General features: G+C 41.7%; 2 protein-coding genes across 2 annotated transcripts in view; both read right to left on the minus strand.

Annotated features, from left to right (window-relative positions):
• Nucleotides 1–1,327: 1,327 nt before the first annotated feature.
• Nucleotides 1,328–2,830, minus strand: TIMM13 (translocase of inner mitochondrial membrane 13). The gene is made up of 3 exons (XM_083810893.1): nt 2,620–2,830; nt 2,414–2,482; nt 1,328–2,323 (listed from the first exon to the last, which is right to left on the minus strand). Exons 1-3 carry the CDS (start codon nt 2,755–2,757, stop codon nt 2,225–2,227), a joined length of 306 nt encoding a protein of 101 aa, XP_083667019.1. The 5' UTR covers nt 2,758–2,830; the 3' UTR covers nt 1,328–2,224.
• Nucleotides 2,831–4,518: 1,688 nt separating this feature from the next.
• Nucleotides 4,519–20,512, minus strand: part of LMNB2 (lamin B2) — a 28,448-nt gene continuing 12,454 nt past the window's right edge. The window contains exons 3-12 of the mRNA XM_083810813.1: nt 18,195–18,351; nt 17,463–17,588; nt 15,989–16,159; nt 14,793–14,918; nt 14,379–14,599; nt 13,460–13,751; nt 12,863–12,970; nt 11,881–12,000; nt 10,365–10,466; nt 4,519–9,823 (exon numbers count right to left, since the gene is read on the minus strand). Coding sequence (XP_083666939.1) covers nt 9,782–9,823; nt 10,365–10,466; nt 11,881–12,000; nt 12,863–12,970; nt 13,460–13,751; nt 14,379–14,599; nt 14,793–14,918; nt 15,989–16,159; nt 17,463–17,588; nt 18,195–18,351 — 1,465 coding nt within the window. The 3' untranslated portion in view covers nt 4,519–9,781. The remainder of the gene's footprint in view (nt 9,824–10,364; nt 10,467–11,880; nt 12,001–12,862; nt 12,971–13,459; nt 13,752–14,378; nt 14,600–14,792; nt 14,919–15,988; nt 16,160–17,462; nt 17,589–18,194; nt 18,352–20,512) is intronic.

Raw genomic sequence — 20,512 nt, forward strand, 5'->3', positions numbered from 1 at the left:
AAACATCTGCCAGAGATTTCACATAGCGTGGTTTAGCTCTATGCTAATCTACTGGCCTCCCAAGGTCAATCCAAGAGATGAGAGGACCTTGTCCCAGCCCTGAGCTATGCCCTTGCGGAAGCCTCAAGACCTCACAGCCTGGATGGAGCTGTTATAATGTGCAATGGCTTTTGGAAAGGGTATGCTACCACTTCAAAGCAGAATCAATGCTTGGTACTAGTACCTGTAAGCTCCATGGCTTACCATTTGACTGCAAGAGAAGGTTAGGACTAAGACACTTGGACTTCAGACTGCCCAGGCCCCCATCCATATTAAAGAACCAGTACAGGCTTCTCACCCCTGCCACAGCTCCCCTTGTGTAAGGGAACAGTTGATTCAGTTGTCGAGGACCAAGGCATAGCAGTCGCACAGAGCACTGTTCTGGTTAAGCCTGGTGGGAAGAATTCAGCCTGCTGAGAGGGGCCCAAGCATCCGATTCATCCAGTGGGAAGCCCAGTCCCACCAGCTAGCTAAGGCACACAATTGCATTTCTTCTGAAGAAAAAAATGCTGCAAAGCTCGTGTGTAAAGCCTTAGACAGACCTGGACATTTCTTTATAAGCTTGACCATCAAAATAGAGCAGCAGTTAAGTTCTGTTAGCTCCCCAACCTCATTCCTAGGCTTCTGCAGGTAAGCTGTGCATCTGGGTACAGCAGTAGGTTTCTTCCTTCCCAACCTGTAGAATCATAGAATGATCTAGGTTGGAAAAGACCTTCAAGATCAAAGTCTAGCCATCGATCTGACCCACCGAGTCCCATCTCTAAGTCACATCCCTTAGTGCCACATTCACCTGGCAGTGAGACCCACAGCTTTCCCAGCTAGAGCACTAGCAAGGTGGGAGACCTGGCTTCCAGGCTCAGCTCACAGTGGGTTCAGTTCCAGAGCTGGAACACCTGTGGGACGTTCCCTCTGCTGAAACAAGACTGCTGTACAGCCAGGACCACAACATTCAAACAGCCAGAAAGAAAAGTAAAAAGACCCCTATGAGAACGTGGCTGGAAGGCACTTGTATTTTCAAGTACTCTTTCTGCCTGATTTGCGTTAGTTTCAATTATTCCAAACATCCAGATATCTCTTAATATATTATCTTGCGAGAGCACTTTATTCCCTGTATTGAAGCCACCACACTGGAAGCTGAAATGAAATCCAATTCCCCCTTATTCCCTTGATCATCCTAGCAGGTTAAGGAGAAGTCAGTCTCTCCCAGTCTGTCCCTCTGCCCCAGCCAATATTGAAATATTTTATAAAATATGGAAGTGCTTCAACAGAAAGAATTCCAAAAACATCATTACAGGGGTACAGGCATTTTTAATATCCAACACACTACTCTTCCAGCCGCTGGGCATACTGCAGACCACACAACACATATCGACCATTCCAGGAGTGGTGTGCAAGCTAAACACAATACTGTGTACCTGCAAAGGAGACCCAAGTACCCTGTTACAGAAGTGCTCCTTCCCAAAGAAACGAAACCTGAAAGGTAGGCTCCAAGACGGAATGCTTGTGTCAGCGCCAAACCAGAAGTTACAGAAAATCACAGCCACACGTTTATTTTTTTCCTTTGAAGAAATCAACCTATGTAGTTCCTAACCCATTTCATACATGGTCTATCACTCCGAAGGTGTGCTCGTACAACTATTTGCAAGGCTGTGCTGCCAGCTCAGTAAGTATGCCCTTGACTCCCAGTGCACTGCTTGAGCTAAATCTTCATTTCAGCCCCACAAACAGCTATAGAAACACAAGGGAGGAAAGGGCCAACTGCGGCACGGAGAGCATCTCATTGCAGTTTTTCTACTGATGAAAAGGGACTAGGTAACTACCTGATGGCTGGGTCCAGGCTTGCTTCCTGGGCAAGGGGATTCTGTTGGTGGCTTGGCCCCCCCTTTTCCACAGAAGGCTCCTTGCCTCGCACAGCCGGGATTTATCAGCCGCTATATGCCTTGGCCAGTCGGGACCGTTGGGAAAGGCACGAGGCAAAACGAGCAGCTCACGGTGGCTCTCGAGGCTGGAAAATTCACTCGCTCCTGGGTTTTGGTGCTAATAAAAGCCAAAGGATGCAAACGGTTCAGCGAGGGTTTATTGCTCTGCCACGGCAGGGGCTGGGGAGGCTGCGGGATCTCGCCCCCAACCACCTGGACTGGCCGCTTGTCCCTTCCCCGCATGGTCCCGCCCTCGTCCAGGAGCTTCACATGTTGGCTCTCTCCCGCTGCAGCCGCGAGTTGTAGGCTCGGGAAACCGTGTTCCAGGCGTCCATGTAGCGGTCCATACACATGGCGATGCACTTCTGCGGCAAAAAGAAAAAAAAAAAAAGGCCCTGAGCAGGGGAGCGCAGCGGGTCGCCCCCCGCTCCTCGCCTTGCCCCGACCGCGCTCACCTGCTCCGAGTTGTCCAGGGAGCCGCCCGGCTTCCCGATGCACTTCCGAAAGCATTTGTCCGTCATGCGCTGCGGAGAGAGGCCGTGAGAGGCGGCCGCGGACCCCGGGCCGGAGGCACCGGGCCGGGCTGGGGGCACCGGGCCGGGCCCGCCGCTGCCCCCCGCCGCTGAGGCGCGGCTCAGGCCCCGCCGCCCGCCCCCCTCACCTGTAAGAGCTCCTGCGCGTTGGCCACGGCGATCTGCACCTTCACCTGCTCCATGATGAGCCCCGGGTCCAGCTTCCCTCCCCCGCCGCCCCCGGAGCCGAAGTCGGAGCCGAAGTCGGAGCCGAAGCCGCTCTCCATGCCGCAAAGTCACCGCGGGCAGCGGCCCGCACGCTGCCGCCGAAATGGCCGCCGGCCGGAACTACAGCTCCCAGCGTGCACCGCGAGAGGCCCCCGCCTGGAACTACAACTCCCGGCCCGCCCCGCGCCGCGCTCCCTCGGCGGCGGGGCTCAGCCCGCTCCCCGCCGCCCGCCCGAGGCGCCCCCCGCCAGGCGCGGGGCCGAAGCCGGGAGCCCTCGTCCCGGGGCAGGGCGGGCTCCGGTGTCACCGCCGGCTGAGGCGGAGATGGCCGCGGGGAGGGCCCCGAGTCTGGGCTGGGAACGCGCTGGCAGCCTCCTCCCGCGGCAGGACCGCCTGTTGGGGGGTCTTCGCTGTGGTGGCGGCTGCGGCTGCCGTGGTCCTCTCACGGGGAGCCCTCGGTGCTGGAAGACAAAGCGCAGCCGGAGACACCGGGAGCCTCGGGCTGCGGCTTTGCTCCCCCGGGACCGCTGCCACCGGAGTGCTCGCACCGTGGGATCCGTTCCCAGGCTGCCAAATAACTCGCCCGTTTCGTGCGCCTTTGCAGCTGGCTGGGCCGTAAGCGCCAGGCCAGTGACATTTTGCAAGTTAAATACGGCACAGCGCTTGAGGATCAGGTTTAAACCAGAGCCTCACACGCTGTGGCAGCGGGAAGGGACGTAAGCCAGCTTTACCACAGAGAAAAGCGCTAAAAACCATCCTCAAGTGCCACTTCCCAACATTACGGTAAGCATTATGATTTGGGCACCCTCCAGAGAGCAGCTCCCCCGTGAACCTTCTCGTTACAGGATTGAGCCACGTTCCCTCTAGCTTAGATACGTGGCTCAGCAAAGAGGCTCATACCCTGAACACCTGCACAATGGCACATCCTCCAGAACGCTGTGGGAGTTAGCAGAATCAAATGGGGGATGACAACATGTTAGGTAGCTTCTTTTCAGGTAGTACATGTGACACACAAAGGAGGTTGCTGCTGCCCTCCGAGCATTACAGCAGAGCTAAAGCCAAAACTGGGCTCATCTCCCGTAGCCAGACACCACTCAGAAGACAGAGTTTTGCAAAACCCCTTTGTGGATCCATCTACTTAAAGACACAATACAGTTCCTGCACCTCACAGAATTCTAAGCAGCTAATGCTGAAGGTAGGGTAGTAGAAGTTTATGAGTACAGACACATGAAAAGAAATGGACTGTGAACCCAGAAGGCTGCGTTGCTGTTTATCCAGAATCCAGGTTGTGCTTTTTCAACTGTGAGAAAAGGGGATTGTTTGGGCATAGTCAGAAAGGCAAAATAGTTCATTGGAAGTTGAGGTAGGTTGATGATGAGCACAGGTAATCACAGCAATGGTTCAGCCCATTTCTCAGTTCCTAAGAATAAGTCTCTCAGAATCTGCTTTTACTCCTGAGTCAGGATCAAGTTTGCTAAATGGAAACAACCCCTGCAGTAGAAGGGCTACGGAGGGACGGTGGGATGGTAAGAGAGGAAGTGGAAGTTGATTTGCTCCTGATACTCAAGTTCTTCCTGCTGCTTTAGTTGGAAGCAGTGCCACTGATCAGTAAGGACAGCAGTTTCCCAATAGCACTGCCTGCATAAAATTTAAAGGAAAGGATTTGTTTCTGGACACACACCACTTGATTCAACTGATCTCTTTTAGGAGCGTGGACAATTTGCTGTCCCATCTCGCTACACACAGGAAGGTTTCATGGGATAAAGCATCTCAAGCAGCCCAGGTTACCCCTGCATTGGTTTAAATGAAAGACAAACAAATAAAATGCAAAACATTTATTCGAGTGTGTTGTACAAAAAGTTTCCAGTCATAAAATGTATATTACAAATCATTGAAAAAGACAAGACATTTGGCATGCATATTCTAAAAAGAAACAAAAAACACTTTGAAATGGTAAAGTCTAGATCATTATGTAGTTTTCATGAGCTCCACGTAACATTTTCATCCTTTTGCTTGTATTTCAATTTGCAACCTTTCTCAGACTTCGTGATTTTAAAAACCTGAACCTTCCAAAAACTAATTTTCAGCAGCTGACTGAAGATGGTCAGTTAAACTGGCCAGTGACCAGAGCTATCTAAATAAAGTCTGTGCTAAAAAAAATAAAAATTAAATTAAATCACAATTCAAGTCACAAGGCATCACTGTTATGAAAATAGAGTTCAACCCAGAAGGTAATATTGTGCCCAAATGTAAAGCATTTTTGCTTAACCTTGTTTAAAACAGCTTATTGCTTGTACTTTTAGTGTAATGATGATCTGGGTAGCTGGAATAGAGTAACATCCACCTTATGGACAGAATTGTCACTTCATTAAAAGCTAACAAGACAATTTAGAAGTTCAATAAGACACTTTTTTTCCTGAACTCTAAGTCAATTCACTGCTAGTGCTATTTTAAACAGTCTTTCAACATTAAGCAACCTTTTCACACTCTAGACCTTAGCATTTCAAGAAAGGCATTATGCTTACAAATAATATTTGTATGTAAATATGGTCTTGTATAAAAACAAAAACAACACTTAAATTATTTTAAAGTGGTTTAAAGCTAAGCACATTGAAGGGCAAATAAAAATTCTGTTTCCCAGGCCATTTTAAATGTTTAACAAATGAAAATTTCTAATTTGTCTTGACATTCAGCTAAAACAATGCTTTCAAAAATGCAATCACTATCTCACCTTCCACTCACTGGTTTACAACAAGGCTTTGTCTCCTGGTTATGTAGGATGTGGGGTTTGGACCCAACAGTGGCAATAAAATCCAGTATCAAATATGGATATGCCTTTGTTTAGCGATAAGACTTTCAAAACAAGATACAGAAAGAAGAGACTGAATAGCTTAACAGTGAGGAAATGAGAGAAGTGGCTACAAGACATAGAAAACATAGATCATGGATGTTTGCATACAGCGTCAAAATCTTCTTGGTACACACGAAAGAAAAATATTCTCAGATGTTCTGGTGTGTAGAGAGGATTTCTATGAGCCTCTTCGAACCAACCCCTGTTCAGGTTGCAGTTAAAAGGCTGTCCTACAGGATGAGCATAAACAAGAAGGAAAAAGGTGTATAAAAAAATAGTAAGATCCCTGAACTGAACCTGAGGTGTCCTGTTGCTCAAGGATAAACACACACACAAAAGTGAATCTCCTTTCACAGTAAGGTCTGCTTCGCACTGCGATATGATTTTTGTGACTAATACAAGCTGCAGACAAACTCGTCTGACTTTTACATTACAGTCCATGGGAAGCAGATGTTTATTTTCTTCCTGAGACTTTTGGCTCCTGCTACAAACACAAACTATGCCAGCTAACTCCCGTCTAATGGCAAAACAGTGCTGAAGACAAGTGATCAATGCATCAGTGTAAACTACTGTTTTTGTCAGGGCAAATCCAGAGACCTAAACTAGCCTAAGAACACAGACTGTGAAATAAAGGTGTGCAGCAACAAAGCAATCATAGCCACTCTATTACTTTCAATAAGTCATTGCAATACAACAGCTTAAGTAACAAATATAGAAGTGTGGTGAAAGAAGTGTCATGAAACATCAGAGGCTCTGTGTAATTGTATCTCACTCCGCAGGACTCCACATTCATGTTACCCATGGTTCTGCAGATGGTTGTGTTCAAACAAATCCAGCCATTTTCACATAGTACAAACTTAGGAGTAGGTATACATTTACCAGTATTTTGTGTGATTCTCTGTGATCTACGCAATGAAAAGATCAGCTTAACTATTTTTCTGTAGTTATGCTGTTCTTATTCCTTCCCCCTCACCCTGGTGCAAATTATTCAGGAATAATCTTTATTATTTCATCCAGAATAAAATTGTTTTTCTGGAATAAGAACATCCATAGGGGCAGTTACACTCAAACACCTATTCTGCCATAAGCTATACTGGTTAATTTCTCTAATCAGAAAAGCCTTAAAATCATTTTTCCTGATAAGTCAAATATGTTCCTCCTTCAAAGCTCTACACTTGGTATCAGACAATGGAGTAGAAGCGTGGACTATCATCTAAATTCCTCAAGAGTGGCGAGTGGTACACCTATAGGATCAAATAGGAAAGGGGACACTGCTTTTTATTTGAAAAAAAAAAGAAAAAGCTTCAATTATCCTGAAAATTAAAAAAAATCCTTTAAAGAGAAACTAAAGAATCGATGCTTTTTGCTTTGATAAAGCCAAAAAAAATAATCTCCCAGTATGGAGCACCAACTTTAGACTGATAGTACAGAAAGTAAAAGCAGTTATACTGAAGCTCAGTATCGAAAGCAAGAAGAAAAGATAGTGTCTAAAGAAAACAGACAAAAAGAAAACAAGAAGTGGAATACAGTAGTTTTTCTGTGTCTTTTAGTTTACAGTTTGGAATTATTTCTTGAATTTTAAGTAGCCATTTAGAAAGCACTGTGCTGATAGAATCACACACTTAGACTGCTGTATTAAGCCTCTCCCACAGTATCAATCAGTGTTTTCTATGAACACCTATATATGCCTAAACATGGTATTTAAGAAAAAAAGAGTTTCCAAAGTTACAAGAATAGCTTCAAATCTAAGGACAAACTCTGCAGACTGTTACTGAAGGGCACAGTGCTCACCACAAAACACCTGCAAGCACCGATCCTTAAGGCTACAAGACAACACATTTCCCATACAGTAGCTGTTAAAAAAAATGGCTCAGGTAGCAAGAGGTTTTTCCTCATTCAAGCTGCCTTTCTAGCCCATTCTTTACAGAAAAAAAATCACAGCAAAAAGGCAAATGAACTGCACATTCATTGCTTAGTATTTAAGATCACAGAACAACCTTATATTTACAGGACAATCTTAAAGGAGAATAAGAAATCTGAAAACTGGCCAATGTAAAAAAATAAATATAGATCTTAAGAAAAAATGCAAAAAACCCTCAAACACTATGTAAGGATATTATAGAAGCTGTGGGTCAGAAAGGGAAATAACGTCCAGTGGTTGGAAGGTGCATTGCAAAAATATTTTTACACTGATTGCATTCATTTGTGTAACAGCAATTTAGAAAAGGTAATTGGTAACAGTATGTCTGAGAAACATAATTTCATTAGATACATTTTACAGAGAGAAAGAAAGACATGACCTACTACGTATTTAACCCTCTACTCAAGCAGAGTGGGAAAATTACATTAGAAAAATGGCCAACAATGTGAATAAATTGATCCCATTAGCCCAAACAGCCAAATCTTCCTACTTTTTTGTAATGTATCTTCTGATCACAAGCATAATTTTAATTTTGCATTAGTTTAACTTCAGTAATTCAATTATCCCACCCAATGAGGAAAAAAGTAGTATCTTGAATTTATTTTTAGATGGCAAAATACATCCATAAAAGTCACTTCTGTTCCCACCCTGCTTGCATTGCAAAGCCTTCAGTCAGAGCCACTAAACTGACTTTCTAGGTTATATCTGTCAGTCATAATATTGTTCAGAGAACATACATCCAAAAGCCACCGAAAACATCCAAACCTTGTAGCTTGTTTGATGAGTCTAAACTATTTGAATGACAAGATCAGAGTTCAAGAGTGCGGGTAAAAACAGGATTCTATGCTGGCATCAAATGGTATCCAAACTACTAACTATTGGAAAAAAATATTTGCTTGTACAGTAGCCAATACATTCTTTGGAACAGTCAATTATTTTTTCCTAGTGCTTAAAGATGCACTGCTATCTGAATACTAACCTTACGGGAGTCAGTTACCTCCACAGAAATGCAGCATAGGAAACCTGAAGCTAAAGGGACACTGTCAGAGACAAAATGCATCACACAAATAAAAATAATCTGCTACTAATACAAAGCATTCTTTATAAAAAGGATTATTCACTTCACTCACTGTTACTTTACTTTGAGGATCTGAATACTGCAAAGCAATACTTATGTCCAAACCAACAGCAGTTCCTTTTAACTTTAAAAAAGTCATTAAACTATTTCTGTGCTATTTTGCAAATTAATGTATCTGACAATGCCCCTCTGAATATACGACAAGTATGAACAAGCTGCATCTAGGTCTGACTAAAAAACATTTACACAGGATAACCTTTAAAACCCCAAATATTTATCATTGCCAAAAGTAAAAATATTTTCAACATTAAAATCTTAGTCATTCTGTTCAATGCTGGATATGTCAAAATTATTAAATCATGATGCTTAACATCATAAATACTGTACATCACAACTTGCATTCACAATTTAACAAGATCTCATTTGTGACAATGTCAAAATCCCTAGAAAACACAACAATTAAAACTCTGGTTTTGACACTTCCATATATTACGATGGTGTCTATCTTAAGAAAGCAGAAGCCATCAGTCTCCATCTTCTGAAGTAATGATATGGAGCTACGGTGTTGACAGGATTCATGTGTTTATACTAGGCTGTCTAATCCTGGAGCAGGACAAAATGCCATGGTCCTGAGCCAAGACCGACAGAAAATGCAACTACCCTTTGTTACTTCCACTGGTGGAGTAGCATTTTAATGAACAGTATATTATTTTCTTAAGCTGGGCACTGCTGAGGACACCAGCAACTTACTACCATTTCTTAAAGGACAGAGGAAACTATCATGAATCAGTCCTGAGGCCCTGCATTTGAACATGTTTTCTTAAAATTCCCTTTTTTTTTTTTTTAAATATAAGTTATCCTGGTTATATATGCACTGACTATAGATTTACCATACACTCAAGGAGTCTTGTCCCATTTTAGCTAAAAAAAATTCTTTTCTGCTGCAGGTTTGTACATAAGACTTTAAACTCTGTATGGGGAAAAAAATATTTCAGTACAGTGATTCAACAAGAGGGAGAAATAAAGAAATCTATTAAAAATTCTGGCAGTTTTGTTCAGTAAAGGTTTTTTTTTTTGATTTTTTTTTATAAAAATGTACCAAGGAGTAAACTTCAAAGAAATCAGATGATACGTATAAAAATAGTTTTCAGTGGCTCTGGAAGGAAAAAAATAGCAAAAATAAAAGGAAATAAATGGAAAAAATAGCAAATAATAGTTTCTTTTTTTCTTTCTTCACATCACTGAGCATCCTCTAGATGTTGTTCTGGGATCCCCCTAAAATAAGAAAGACAGTGTTAAACTTAACTACATTCTTACTAGCTCTTGATATTTTAAGACTAGATTCTGGTTATCATCTCAGCTGTTAAAAGCAACTTTTTCCTAGTTTAGTTATGTTCAGGGAACATTGCAACTATAGATAAAACATATTACACACCACAGTCTGGCCAGCATGAAGACACTAACATTACCAACCCTAACTATAGTTTAAGTCATTGCAGCACTGTAAATTTGTGATGTGTAGCATACTTCCACTGATATCCCAGCATCCCAATCTGACACTAGACTTCACTTGAGCTGTACAATTATTGACTCAAGTAGCAGCTCCTGGAGGAATTGCTCATATTGTATTCTCTGCACATTGTAGTGATGCTGCAGAGCTGCAAGCTGTTTTGATATTGTCCTCTGCAAGCATCCGTTGGAAAAATGGACCAGAAACTCAGAATTAGTGAAAACTTGAAGGGACCCCCCACAATCTCATTGCAGATTAATCTAACCAACCAGGCACAAATTAAAAACCTGGTCTGCATCATATTACCTGTTGGTTGAAAATGTCCTCCTCTCCAAACTCTGCTTCATCCTCTTCCTCTTCATTCTCTCGCATGACTACTGTTTTAGTAACAGTTCTCACTGCAACTTCCTACACAAAAGGAAAGACAAGGAGATGGCCCATAGTTTTTGCTATACCATCAATATAACACCCCGCTTAAAGTTTCGAGGATTTAAAGCAATTTGCCCCAGATTCAAAGTTAACTGTGCAACCAAATACCTGTAACACCCTGAAAAGCACAAAAACATTCCTAGTTCTAACTACAAAAAGACAAGTAATGTAATTTAGCTTCAGGAACTTTCTTTCATTACCTAGGTATTTGAGGAGTAGCAGCCATGTTTCAGGTGGCCATTACTCAGTTTTATACAAGCTCATAGCAGACTCCTCAGCTAGGAGCTGTCAGAGATATTGTGATGTCAGAAACTAAAGTTTCTCACTATGATTACACAGCATTAAGAACACTCAGTATTTCTATTAAATATTTTATATCTATTGCATGTGAATTATCAGGACAGTCTTCCAAACCAGGCGCTAAAAAGAATTTTAAAACATCAGGGAACTTCCTTTACTACTGAACTACTTTTGAACACTTATCAGCAGTAAGAAATTCTTCTGTAAACCTTGCAGCCTTGAAATTGTAGGAGCAAATTTTTATTTGTGGAAAAAGTCGCCCTGAACATATGCTTCTAAGCAGGGATACTACAGGTAACCACAGCAGGTAAGGACATGGATTTGAAGTATTTCCAGACACTATTTTAACCGCTTTTTCTATTTGAATACTAAGCCAGAGAGCTTTCTATCTATACAAACGATCCTCCCTCCTACCTTGTCCTGTGCTGCTGTTCCTGCACAAAGTGCTTCCACAGAATTGCCAGCAAGAGAGGCAGCATGAAAACTGATACAACTGAGGTCTGTTTCAGTTTCCTATTTCTATCGGACCACTGGGATAATGGCACATTTATGAATAACAGCCAAAGCACGATCTTCCCTTGCAGGAGTCTTCTGCAGGGATAGTTTTAAAAAAACAGTTGTGGGCAGATGTAGGACAATGAAGAACACAGAGAAACCAGTGCCAAATGAAAACTTCTGATATACTTCCAACATTGAAAAAGCAACTATCTTTCCACATTAATAATGACACTGTATCCCCAAATATGGTGGGTCCTACACACTAACTTTGAATTGCCAGTAGTATTTATTTTCTCTGCCTCTTTGACTGAAAACACATACTTAAATGCCAAACAATTCCACTAATAGCAGGGAGTTTTTCTAAAAATTAGAAAAAAATAGTCTACAGATGTAATAAGGAGATAATGATCACAGTTTTCTAAAGTTTCCAAAATCAAAGATTCATATAGATATTTAATTACTTCAATGTTGTAACTTGTACTATATTAGAAGACAAAGGGGGAAATCTTTTGTTTTTGTTTTGTTTACCCCAAAACAATTTAAAGAGTTTGGGAGATAACCCAGCCCACATTCGTATTCAACAGAAAGAGCCTACCTCTCCATCAGAGTTTACGAGGTATGTGCGGATATTTCCTCCGGTGCCCCAACTGCCTTGATTCTTCCACACGAGAACAGAAGGGGGGCTATGAGATACACCTGCATCTGCACCCCAAATCTAGTGACAAAGACATTCTGTAATCAGCTATTTGTGTACATTTTTTAATATCCAAAAACTTCTAACTCTCCCACTTCTTTCTCCATGTTCGTTTTGTTTCGGAATTCCAGTAGTAATTTTACCCTACTTTTGCCTATGCCAGTACTTTTAGGCAGACGTTCTCAGTCTGCAACGAAATTAACACTAGCCATAGTTAAAGGCAAGAGAAAAGAAGTTATTCTAATATTGCAGTCATCAATTCTTTTCTGAATATAGCAATTTTTCCTACCACAGTCTCAATGACTACACTGTATGAAGCCGAGACATAAAATGCAACTTATAATGTGCCAATTTCATCTTTGGCATGCATCTGAGCAATTGATACTTAAGTAGTAATAGCTGGAACTGATCAAAGGAAAGCCATTCTTTAATTCTGAAAGGACATCTACTGCAGACTAAATATCAAACGTAAAATTACAGAAAAGCAGCTGTTCTACCATATTTAAGGCTGAGAGTGTCTAGTCTTAAACTTAAGTCTACCAGGCTAAATAAATACTCTGAAATTGTTCTATTTCATGAAGTAGAGCAAGATTAATGTTCCAAACCTTGACAAAGGTGTTTGAAAATCAACAGTCCTTGCCTCTCCTCCCACTCCAAATACCTTTTCATCTCTTTGTGTCCCAAATAGTCTTAAATACTAAGTGTTAATACAGAAATTCAACTTGTATTTTGCCTTTCTATAACTGAAATCCTACTCCTCTAAAATGAGATCCATGAAACCTAAAGTTATACATTAAATCAGGCCATACCAAATGTCAGATTTACAACTGCCACAATATCAACAAAATAACATTGTTTTTGACATACTCAAAGTATGACTTACTGTTACAGTCTGCCCAGCCCTGAGGACATACTTCGGAGTAAATTTATAAGCAATTTCCTCTCCGTCTCCTATTTGTCTTTTCAGTCTCCAGTTACCCAAAGACTGATCCTAATGAGAAAAGTCAAAGTTATTTCAAATGAGCAAAACAGAGCAAACAGGCATCAGAATTTTCTCTAGATCTTTTTCCATTACATTTATTTACATGGTTGTTAGTCAACTGCATTCTAACTTGAAAATATTTTTCTATACCCAATAATAGTGTTAATTGTAAATCCTGCAAGGTCATTCAGCAACAATTTAAGAGACATTTCACACAAAACAGATCTGTTAGAGCCAGCAAGGCTTTTTTCAACAAGCTAGGTACCAGCACATGTGTTTAGACATTTAGGGCACACACTACATTCTCTTCCTGCAAACATCACACTCGTGCTAGCGCGGTGTAATATTCACCTTTCAAATGCCACTTAATTATTGCAGGATGACACACCTCGAAAGATACAACTTCTCTCAAGTGACTTTATCTACGTGCGCTTAATAGGCTGTGCAACATTTCAATTTAGCTCCTCCTCATTTCCTAGGTGTTCAGCTGGTACTCACCTTCTCCGAATTGTTCTTCAGTTGAACGTATTTGCCCTCCAAGTCTATCTCTTCTATGCTGATACTTCCAGTAGCTGAAGCTTGCTGGGACATTTGGAAGCTACTGGTACTACTGCTGCCACTAATACTTCCAGTGCCAATTCCACTTGTTCCACTGCCTGAAAGCTCCTCTGCTTCAATACGTTTTCTCTTGCCTCGGGAAGAGCGAACAAGTGAAGTGCTGCTACTGCTGCTGCTGGAGGTAGCCCGAGAGACTGTAACACGGGAGGAGGGACTTGGAGAGAGCTTCAACCTTAACACAATCAAGCAAGCATTTTAATTAAATGGAAGAAAACTAAGTGAAGATTGTTTTCTAGCTCATTCAGGGAGCTACACACAGAACAATAATGCACAATATACTCAAGTGACCAGACTGTAACATGCCCCAAAGCTGATAGCAGCCTTACTGTGTCTTGCCAGCAGGACTGCATATAGAGGAAGAGGAAGGCTATCCAGTCCTCAGCAGCTTTCTGGTAACATGACTATGAGGTGAAAGACAGTGCTAGTGAGAGCAGTGCAAATCACATCATCCTCCCCTCCAGTATTTCTATTGCTAAACACACTATTCTTGGCCTAACAATTTAAAAACAGGAAAACACAGCAGCATGTAAGCACTTAAATAAAAAGAGGAGATGAATATCAAGCACAGAATAAATTGCACTGCACTTTGAGATCCTTATGAAAAAGGAAACAATGTAAGGACAGGTGTTCAGGTAAGAACAGTTGCAAGTGTTCCATGTAACACACTGCAGTGCAAAGCCAATGTGACTTCAGGGAATTGCAATATTGTCACTTCTGCTAAAATGGTAAAAAAAATAAAGGTAAGAAATGAAAATAATACCTGCCAGTCCTAAGATAAGCATATGGAATCTGTACTTACCTTTCCTCTTCTCCTTCCAGGAGTTTTCGGTAAGCACTGATCTCCATGTCTAGTGCTAATTTCACATCAAGCAGTTCCTGGTATTCTGTAAGCTGCTGCTGCATCTGGTCCCTCATTTCTGTCATCTCCCTCTCCTTGGCATCTAGCATCTTCCTAAACTTATCCCGTTCACCAGCCATCATTTCCTCCAATTCATGAATGCGATCTTCTGCTGCACTAGCCTAGGGAGACAGTACAACAGAAAACTCAGTTGGCATCCATGTGGTGCAATAAAAAAAAATTACCACCCTCCCAAATATTCCTCTCCATAAACTTCAGAAAATATGTAGGGACAGAAATTTGAATATATGCAAACATTACAGTGCTTTATATTAAAAACGAGAACAAAGTGTGTCCCTTTGTTCCCTTTTATACCTGCTTCTGAAGGCCAGAAAGCTGGTAGCTGAGAGATTCTATCCTCATGCGAGCCTCCTTCAACTCCTCCCGAGCTGCACCAGCAGCTTTGTCATTTTGGTCAGAGGCCAGTTTGGCATTCTCCAGCTGGAAGACAAGTTTTATACAAGTCAGTTGTATTGAGAAAGTTAGATATCCTGAAAACATCCTTTTATTAAGAAAGGAAAGACATTAAACCTTAAAAAGTTTTTACGGAAATCTGGTAAGTTTATGACCAGAATTGCGTAACATCAAGGAAATGTCCTAAGCACCAAGAAAATCTATTTGAGTCCTATTCCTATGAGACTGTACTAGCAGCCTTATAGTTTCCAAAAACTCAGGTTCATGTTGCCACACACTATCTGCCTGCTTGCCAAAAACAAACCCAATGGATCAGAACAAGTGTTAGCAAGTTTGTGTCCTGGTCTAACAATTCCCTGGATGCCCAGGGGGAAGGTTGAATAAGGAATTTCACTAGTATCATGTCTCAGCTGTCCAATTGTAACTCACAGACTTCCTCAGTTGGAGACAGGATCCTGATGCTTACAATCTTTTAACAGATTCTTCAGGCAGGAATTAGCCTCTGCACTCTGCATCCACACGGCACGGAGCTTTTTTCTTCTGTCCCTTTTGAATCTGCCACTGGAGAGTTATGATCACTTTCCCTACTTCTACCGAAAAATAATAAAGATTCACCTTCTCTGTGCCATTCATCCTTTTACAGACATCTCTCCCTTCTCTTGACTCACCTCTTTTTCCAGGTCAGGTTTCATTTTAAACATTCCTCATGCAGGACCTATTTCATACTCTTGATAGTCTTTGTTGGTCTTCTCTGTATTACTCTATGCTAACTTTTCCAAAAGGTCCAAAACCACACACAGCAAGCACTCCAGATAACATCCTGCCATAAAGGCAAAATGATGCTTTTGATTTTTTTTCCTATTTTTTTCTAGTGGTTATCACTTTCTTGGTTAACACTATTCCCAGCTATTACCTCGGGCTATAACCTCACTGGAAATGCATCTGCCCCCACCCAGCACAGGAGGAAACATTTGGGCACCAGAACAAAACTTGTTTCAATTATAATTGTCTCCTTAAAAGCAGTAGGACTGATGGAAATAGGTTTATCTCCCTGACCAGAGTTCCTGTCAGACAGTGCTGTGGATAGCAGTCGTTACCTTAGCCTGATAGGTCTGCTCCAGCTCCAATTTGTACAGTTTGACTTGCTCATCATGTTGATTTCGCAGATCCTCTAGGGCCTGAGCCATTTTGGATTCATATTCCTGTTGGCGACTAGTGTCCACCTCAACCAAACGATGTTCATGCCGTTTTCTTGTCTCCCTTATCTCCTGCATAAAAAAAATAAAGAAAAAGATTAAGCTCCTGCTGCTTGATGGTTTTACCCCTCTGTGCAGCTGAACTCCACCATAGCTGCTCTAATTCTCCCTCCTCGAAGAAAAAAGGGGAGAATACAATGGAAACAGCTCAAGGGTTGAGAAAAGGACAGGGAGATCACTCAACAATTATCACCACAGTCAAAACAGACAGCACAGGGAGATTAATGTAATGGATGGCCTATCACTAGCAGACTAGAACACTGAAAAACTAAAAGCAAACTAAAAACACATTCTGCCCCCATCCACCCTCTTCTACCTCCTCCTCCCAGGCAGTGGTCAGACACATGGTCTGATTTTTTGGGCGGACCCCACTTTGGGGACCCAGGAGTTGGACTCATAATCCTGGTGGATCCCTTCTAACTTGGATATTCTACGATTCTATACTCCAGCGCCTGTCCCTAGCCACACAGCCTTGCCTAGTCCCTTAATTCAGTTTGAGCACTCACTTGATTCCATGGTAAAACATAACTCAGCCACTAAACTGGCAAACATTAAACTCAACAAAAAGAACCGAAAGTATTTCCTAGTTAATCAGACTGAAATGGTTTGGTGCATGGTCAGCCAAACATCACATCTAGCATGGGTGAGATGATGGGTGGAGCACGTGGTAGCTGCTCAGAGCACTAATTAAATGAGCTCGGGCTGCTGAAGAATCAAAGGTCAGAGCTGGTTTTCACAGGACGGAATAAACTGACCTAATACATTTACTACTGGTGCACAAAGAAGGTCTTGCTTCCCTTTCCCATCCCCCCCAGTCCCCACATGGGCATTCCCACTACTTACTTTACAGAAGCTCTAATCCTCCTTAGAATCGCTATGAGCCAGTCCAACCCTCTAAACAGGCAGAAAATTACCCCAGCAAAAAGCAGGGCAATTGTATACTGCTCTCATCAGTGAATACAGGTCACAGTCAGGTCTAACAATCACTGAGGCTGGTGCAAATCAGGGGAAGGGCCATGCAACCAGGTGTAGAAAAGGGGAGTAAGACTTACCCTTTCACACAGCTGCAAGCAGTTACATTAGCTCAACGGCCCACGGAACAGTAATACCCTTGTCACTTGGCTCTTATGCCTGTTCAACCACTGATTTACCATGCAACTCTTGCAAAACCTTTAACTGTTTTATTACTCAACCAATTCATAGCAATGATAATATTGATTAACCCTACCTGGACTAACTAGTAATAGTTTATAGTCAGTCTGAGCAAGATCTACGTGAACATCAGAATATAATGAGATTACTAGGTTGATAATACCTCCTCAAACACATTCTTCCTGAAATCCAGATCCTCTTGCAAGCTCTGGCACCGATTTTCCAGGTCCACACGCATGAGTGTCTCCTTCTCCAATTGCTTCTTAGCCACAGCATGACCATCTTCAGCCTGGTAGAGAATTTGGAAGATAATGATTTGACTGGATCCCTTTTTTCCATCTACAAGCCCTTTATGGTCTTCAATTGACATTTTTGGACCAATAATCCATAACAATAAATCTAATCTCAAGTCACTAATTTAAAAAAAATGAAAAGTGAGAACGTGTGTGTATATGAGTATTTAGAAAAGCTTTCATGTTTATAAAGCACCTGTTTAAACCACAGGATTATTTCAGTGCAGACTGGTAATAAAACCAAGGATTATTAATTTCTCAAGCATATATTTCATGTTCTTTTTCTTGCCAGCACAGTCCCACTGGATACTTCAGCGTAAGTTTAAAATTATTCAGGATGTTACGAAGGACAACATTTAGTAACTAGAAACATTTACCAAATATTTTTAAATATTTTTTTTCACTATCAAAATTTCTAATATACCATGTTACTTTGGTTGCTTCACAAACATTTCTTAAAATTTATTTTTATATCCAAGAGGAGAAGGTAAAAATTAAGCATAAGTGAACTGAACCAGTGATGTTCAAATATAAACTAACAACAAAAAAAATTTTACAAGGAACAAACTTTCTTGTGCTGAAGGAAACATTCGCTGCCATACCTTAGCAAGTTGGGCACGCAAATCAGCCACCTCTGCTTCCAGAGTGCGTTTCTCATTCAGGACAGTATTGAGTTCTGCTTCGCTTCTGTGGAACAGCACTTCAAGATCCTTAATGCGACCTTGAGCCACAGACAAATCTGCATCTTTCTTTTTGTAGCTGAAACAAACAAAAGTTACCTATATTCACACACGGGTGCGCACACACCTTGAGAATACTTTGGTTGCAATTACAGATGTTTTGTTACTATCCATTTTTACTACAACTGTTGTGCCACTAGGTGGCTCCCAGAGTAACCTCCAACTGCACCTAATTAAAATAATCATAAACCCGTCTTAGAACTCAGCATGTGCCAGTGTATTGTAAATGTATTGCCCAGCAAAGAGGAACACATCACTGGCAGGCAAAAAAAAAGCCTACCAAAAAATTCTATCTACTAATCTTCATTGCAAAACAACTGTCCCAAGAAGTGGGAATTCCTCTCTCATCATCTGTTTCTCCACTTACGCTTGAAACCTCACCATTGACTTGATAGCTTATCAAAGCACATTGTAAAGGACAATGACATCAAAGATGGGTATTGTGAACAAAAATACCTAAATGAAATATAACTGTTCTCTGAAGCTTTTCAAGCACCACCTCCTATTGTCACGTTTATTAATGTAGTAGGAAAGCTGCAAGCAGCAGAATTAAGTGCTTTAATAACGATACAGAAATAAGACACCTTACTAAATTCCATATAGAAATCATCCTACCATGTTTCTACTTCCACACCGCAGTGGCTACTCCACTCTGAGGAACAAACTGACAGAGAGCCTCACCCACACAAGGACTTCCCTGCGAAAAAGGATGATGATGACAAACCCCTTTCATTCCACGATGGAGAGATTTGGCATTCCAAGCCTAGTGGCATTACTTTATCTGGCTCCCTTTATGTATCTCATCTTTGCCACATGCTGACAAAGGGAAGCTCCTGGGTCCTGGAGTAGTAGTTAACGAGATGTCTCAGCACCTCCCAAAGCTTGGGAACTCCTGACTCATCCTACTGGCCTTATATCTCATTTTGCTATCCAGATTGTTCTCACCCCTAAGTTGGATGAAAAATTATGGCACAATTCTAAACACGTAGAAAGTACTATTCCATCTTCAACCTGGTTATAAGACAATGAAGACCTTATGATTATCTATACACCCCAAAGCCTTCTGGAGCTGATTTTTTGTTTTCTTGTTTCATTTGGAAAACTGTACAGCTCACAAAAATATAATTTAAAAGATACGCAGTTTTATTACAACAATGTAGACAACGAAAAATGAAAGCATTTTCTGAAGAGACTTCCCTCACAGGAAACCCTTTTAAGTTTAGTTAAGACAGGATTTAGATGCTTTGACTTAAGAAGCCCTGGGATACCTGCAACATCCAGGTTGTGTCGGCATTTATGACATAGGAAGGATGTGTGGGAGGTTCATACCTTGTCTGCAGTGCAAGAGATTGATGTTCAGGCATCTGAATACCAATTGTGTCGTCCAGAAATCATGTTTCACGTTACTTACTTGAAAATTCAATTGAAAAGCGTATAGATGCTAACGTATTAACCAATGGCTCCCTTCTGTCTCATGCAGATGAATCTGCAATTTGGAAGCCAAACTAATTTCGCTTGACTCCTCTAAAGAAAAAGATGAGCATCAACCTGCAGGGCACAGAACCAAAGGCGGCTAAAGGCAGCTGGGGCTGTATTAATAGGGCACGCCTGGTAAATCATGACAGTGATTATCCTCCTCTGCTCAGCACTCAGTAAGATCACACCTGTGTCCAATACTGCACCCAGTTACGGACTCCCAGTCCAAGAAAGATGTCAATAAACTGGAGAAAGTTCAGTACTGGGCCGCCAAGATGTCCTGAGAGTTAAAGTACATGCCCTCAAAGCAGGGGCTGAGGGAACTGAACCTGACCAGTCTGGAGATGAAGCAGCTGTGGAAGGACCTGACCAGAACGGCAAGATGTTAAAGAAAGGAAAAATGACAAATGAAGTGTGTTTTGTTTGTTTTTTTTTAATTTAATTTATACAGAGAAATCCAGACCCTGATATTTGTATGGGTGAAATTAGACAAAGGTATCAATGAAGCGTGGTGGGCATATGCATAAGGCACAGATGAATTTGAAGAGTCAGAGTGAATTTAGCTTTTGTAAAGGGAAGATAAGCTTCCCAAGAAGTCAGTAAAAAGCATTTGGAAAAGAAAGATCAACCTAAGCCAGTCTGCTTGGACTCCCAAAAGGTTTCAACAACATCCCTTGATGATCCAAAGATGGTCCGACCAATAC

This window comes from Anser anser (genome assembly GCF_964211835.1).
Source record: "Anser anser genome assembly, chromosome: 25".
NCBI lineage: Eukaryota > Metazoa > Chordata > Aves > Anseriformes > Anatidae > Anser > Anser anser.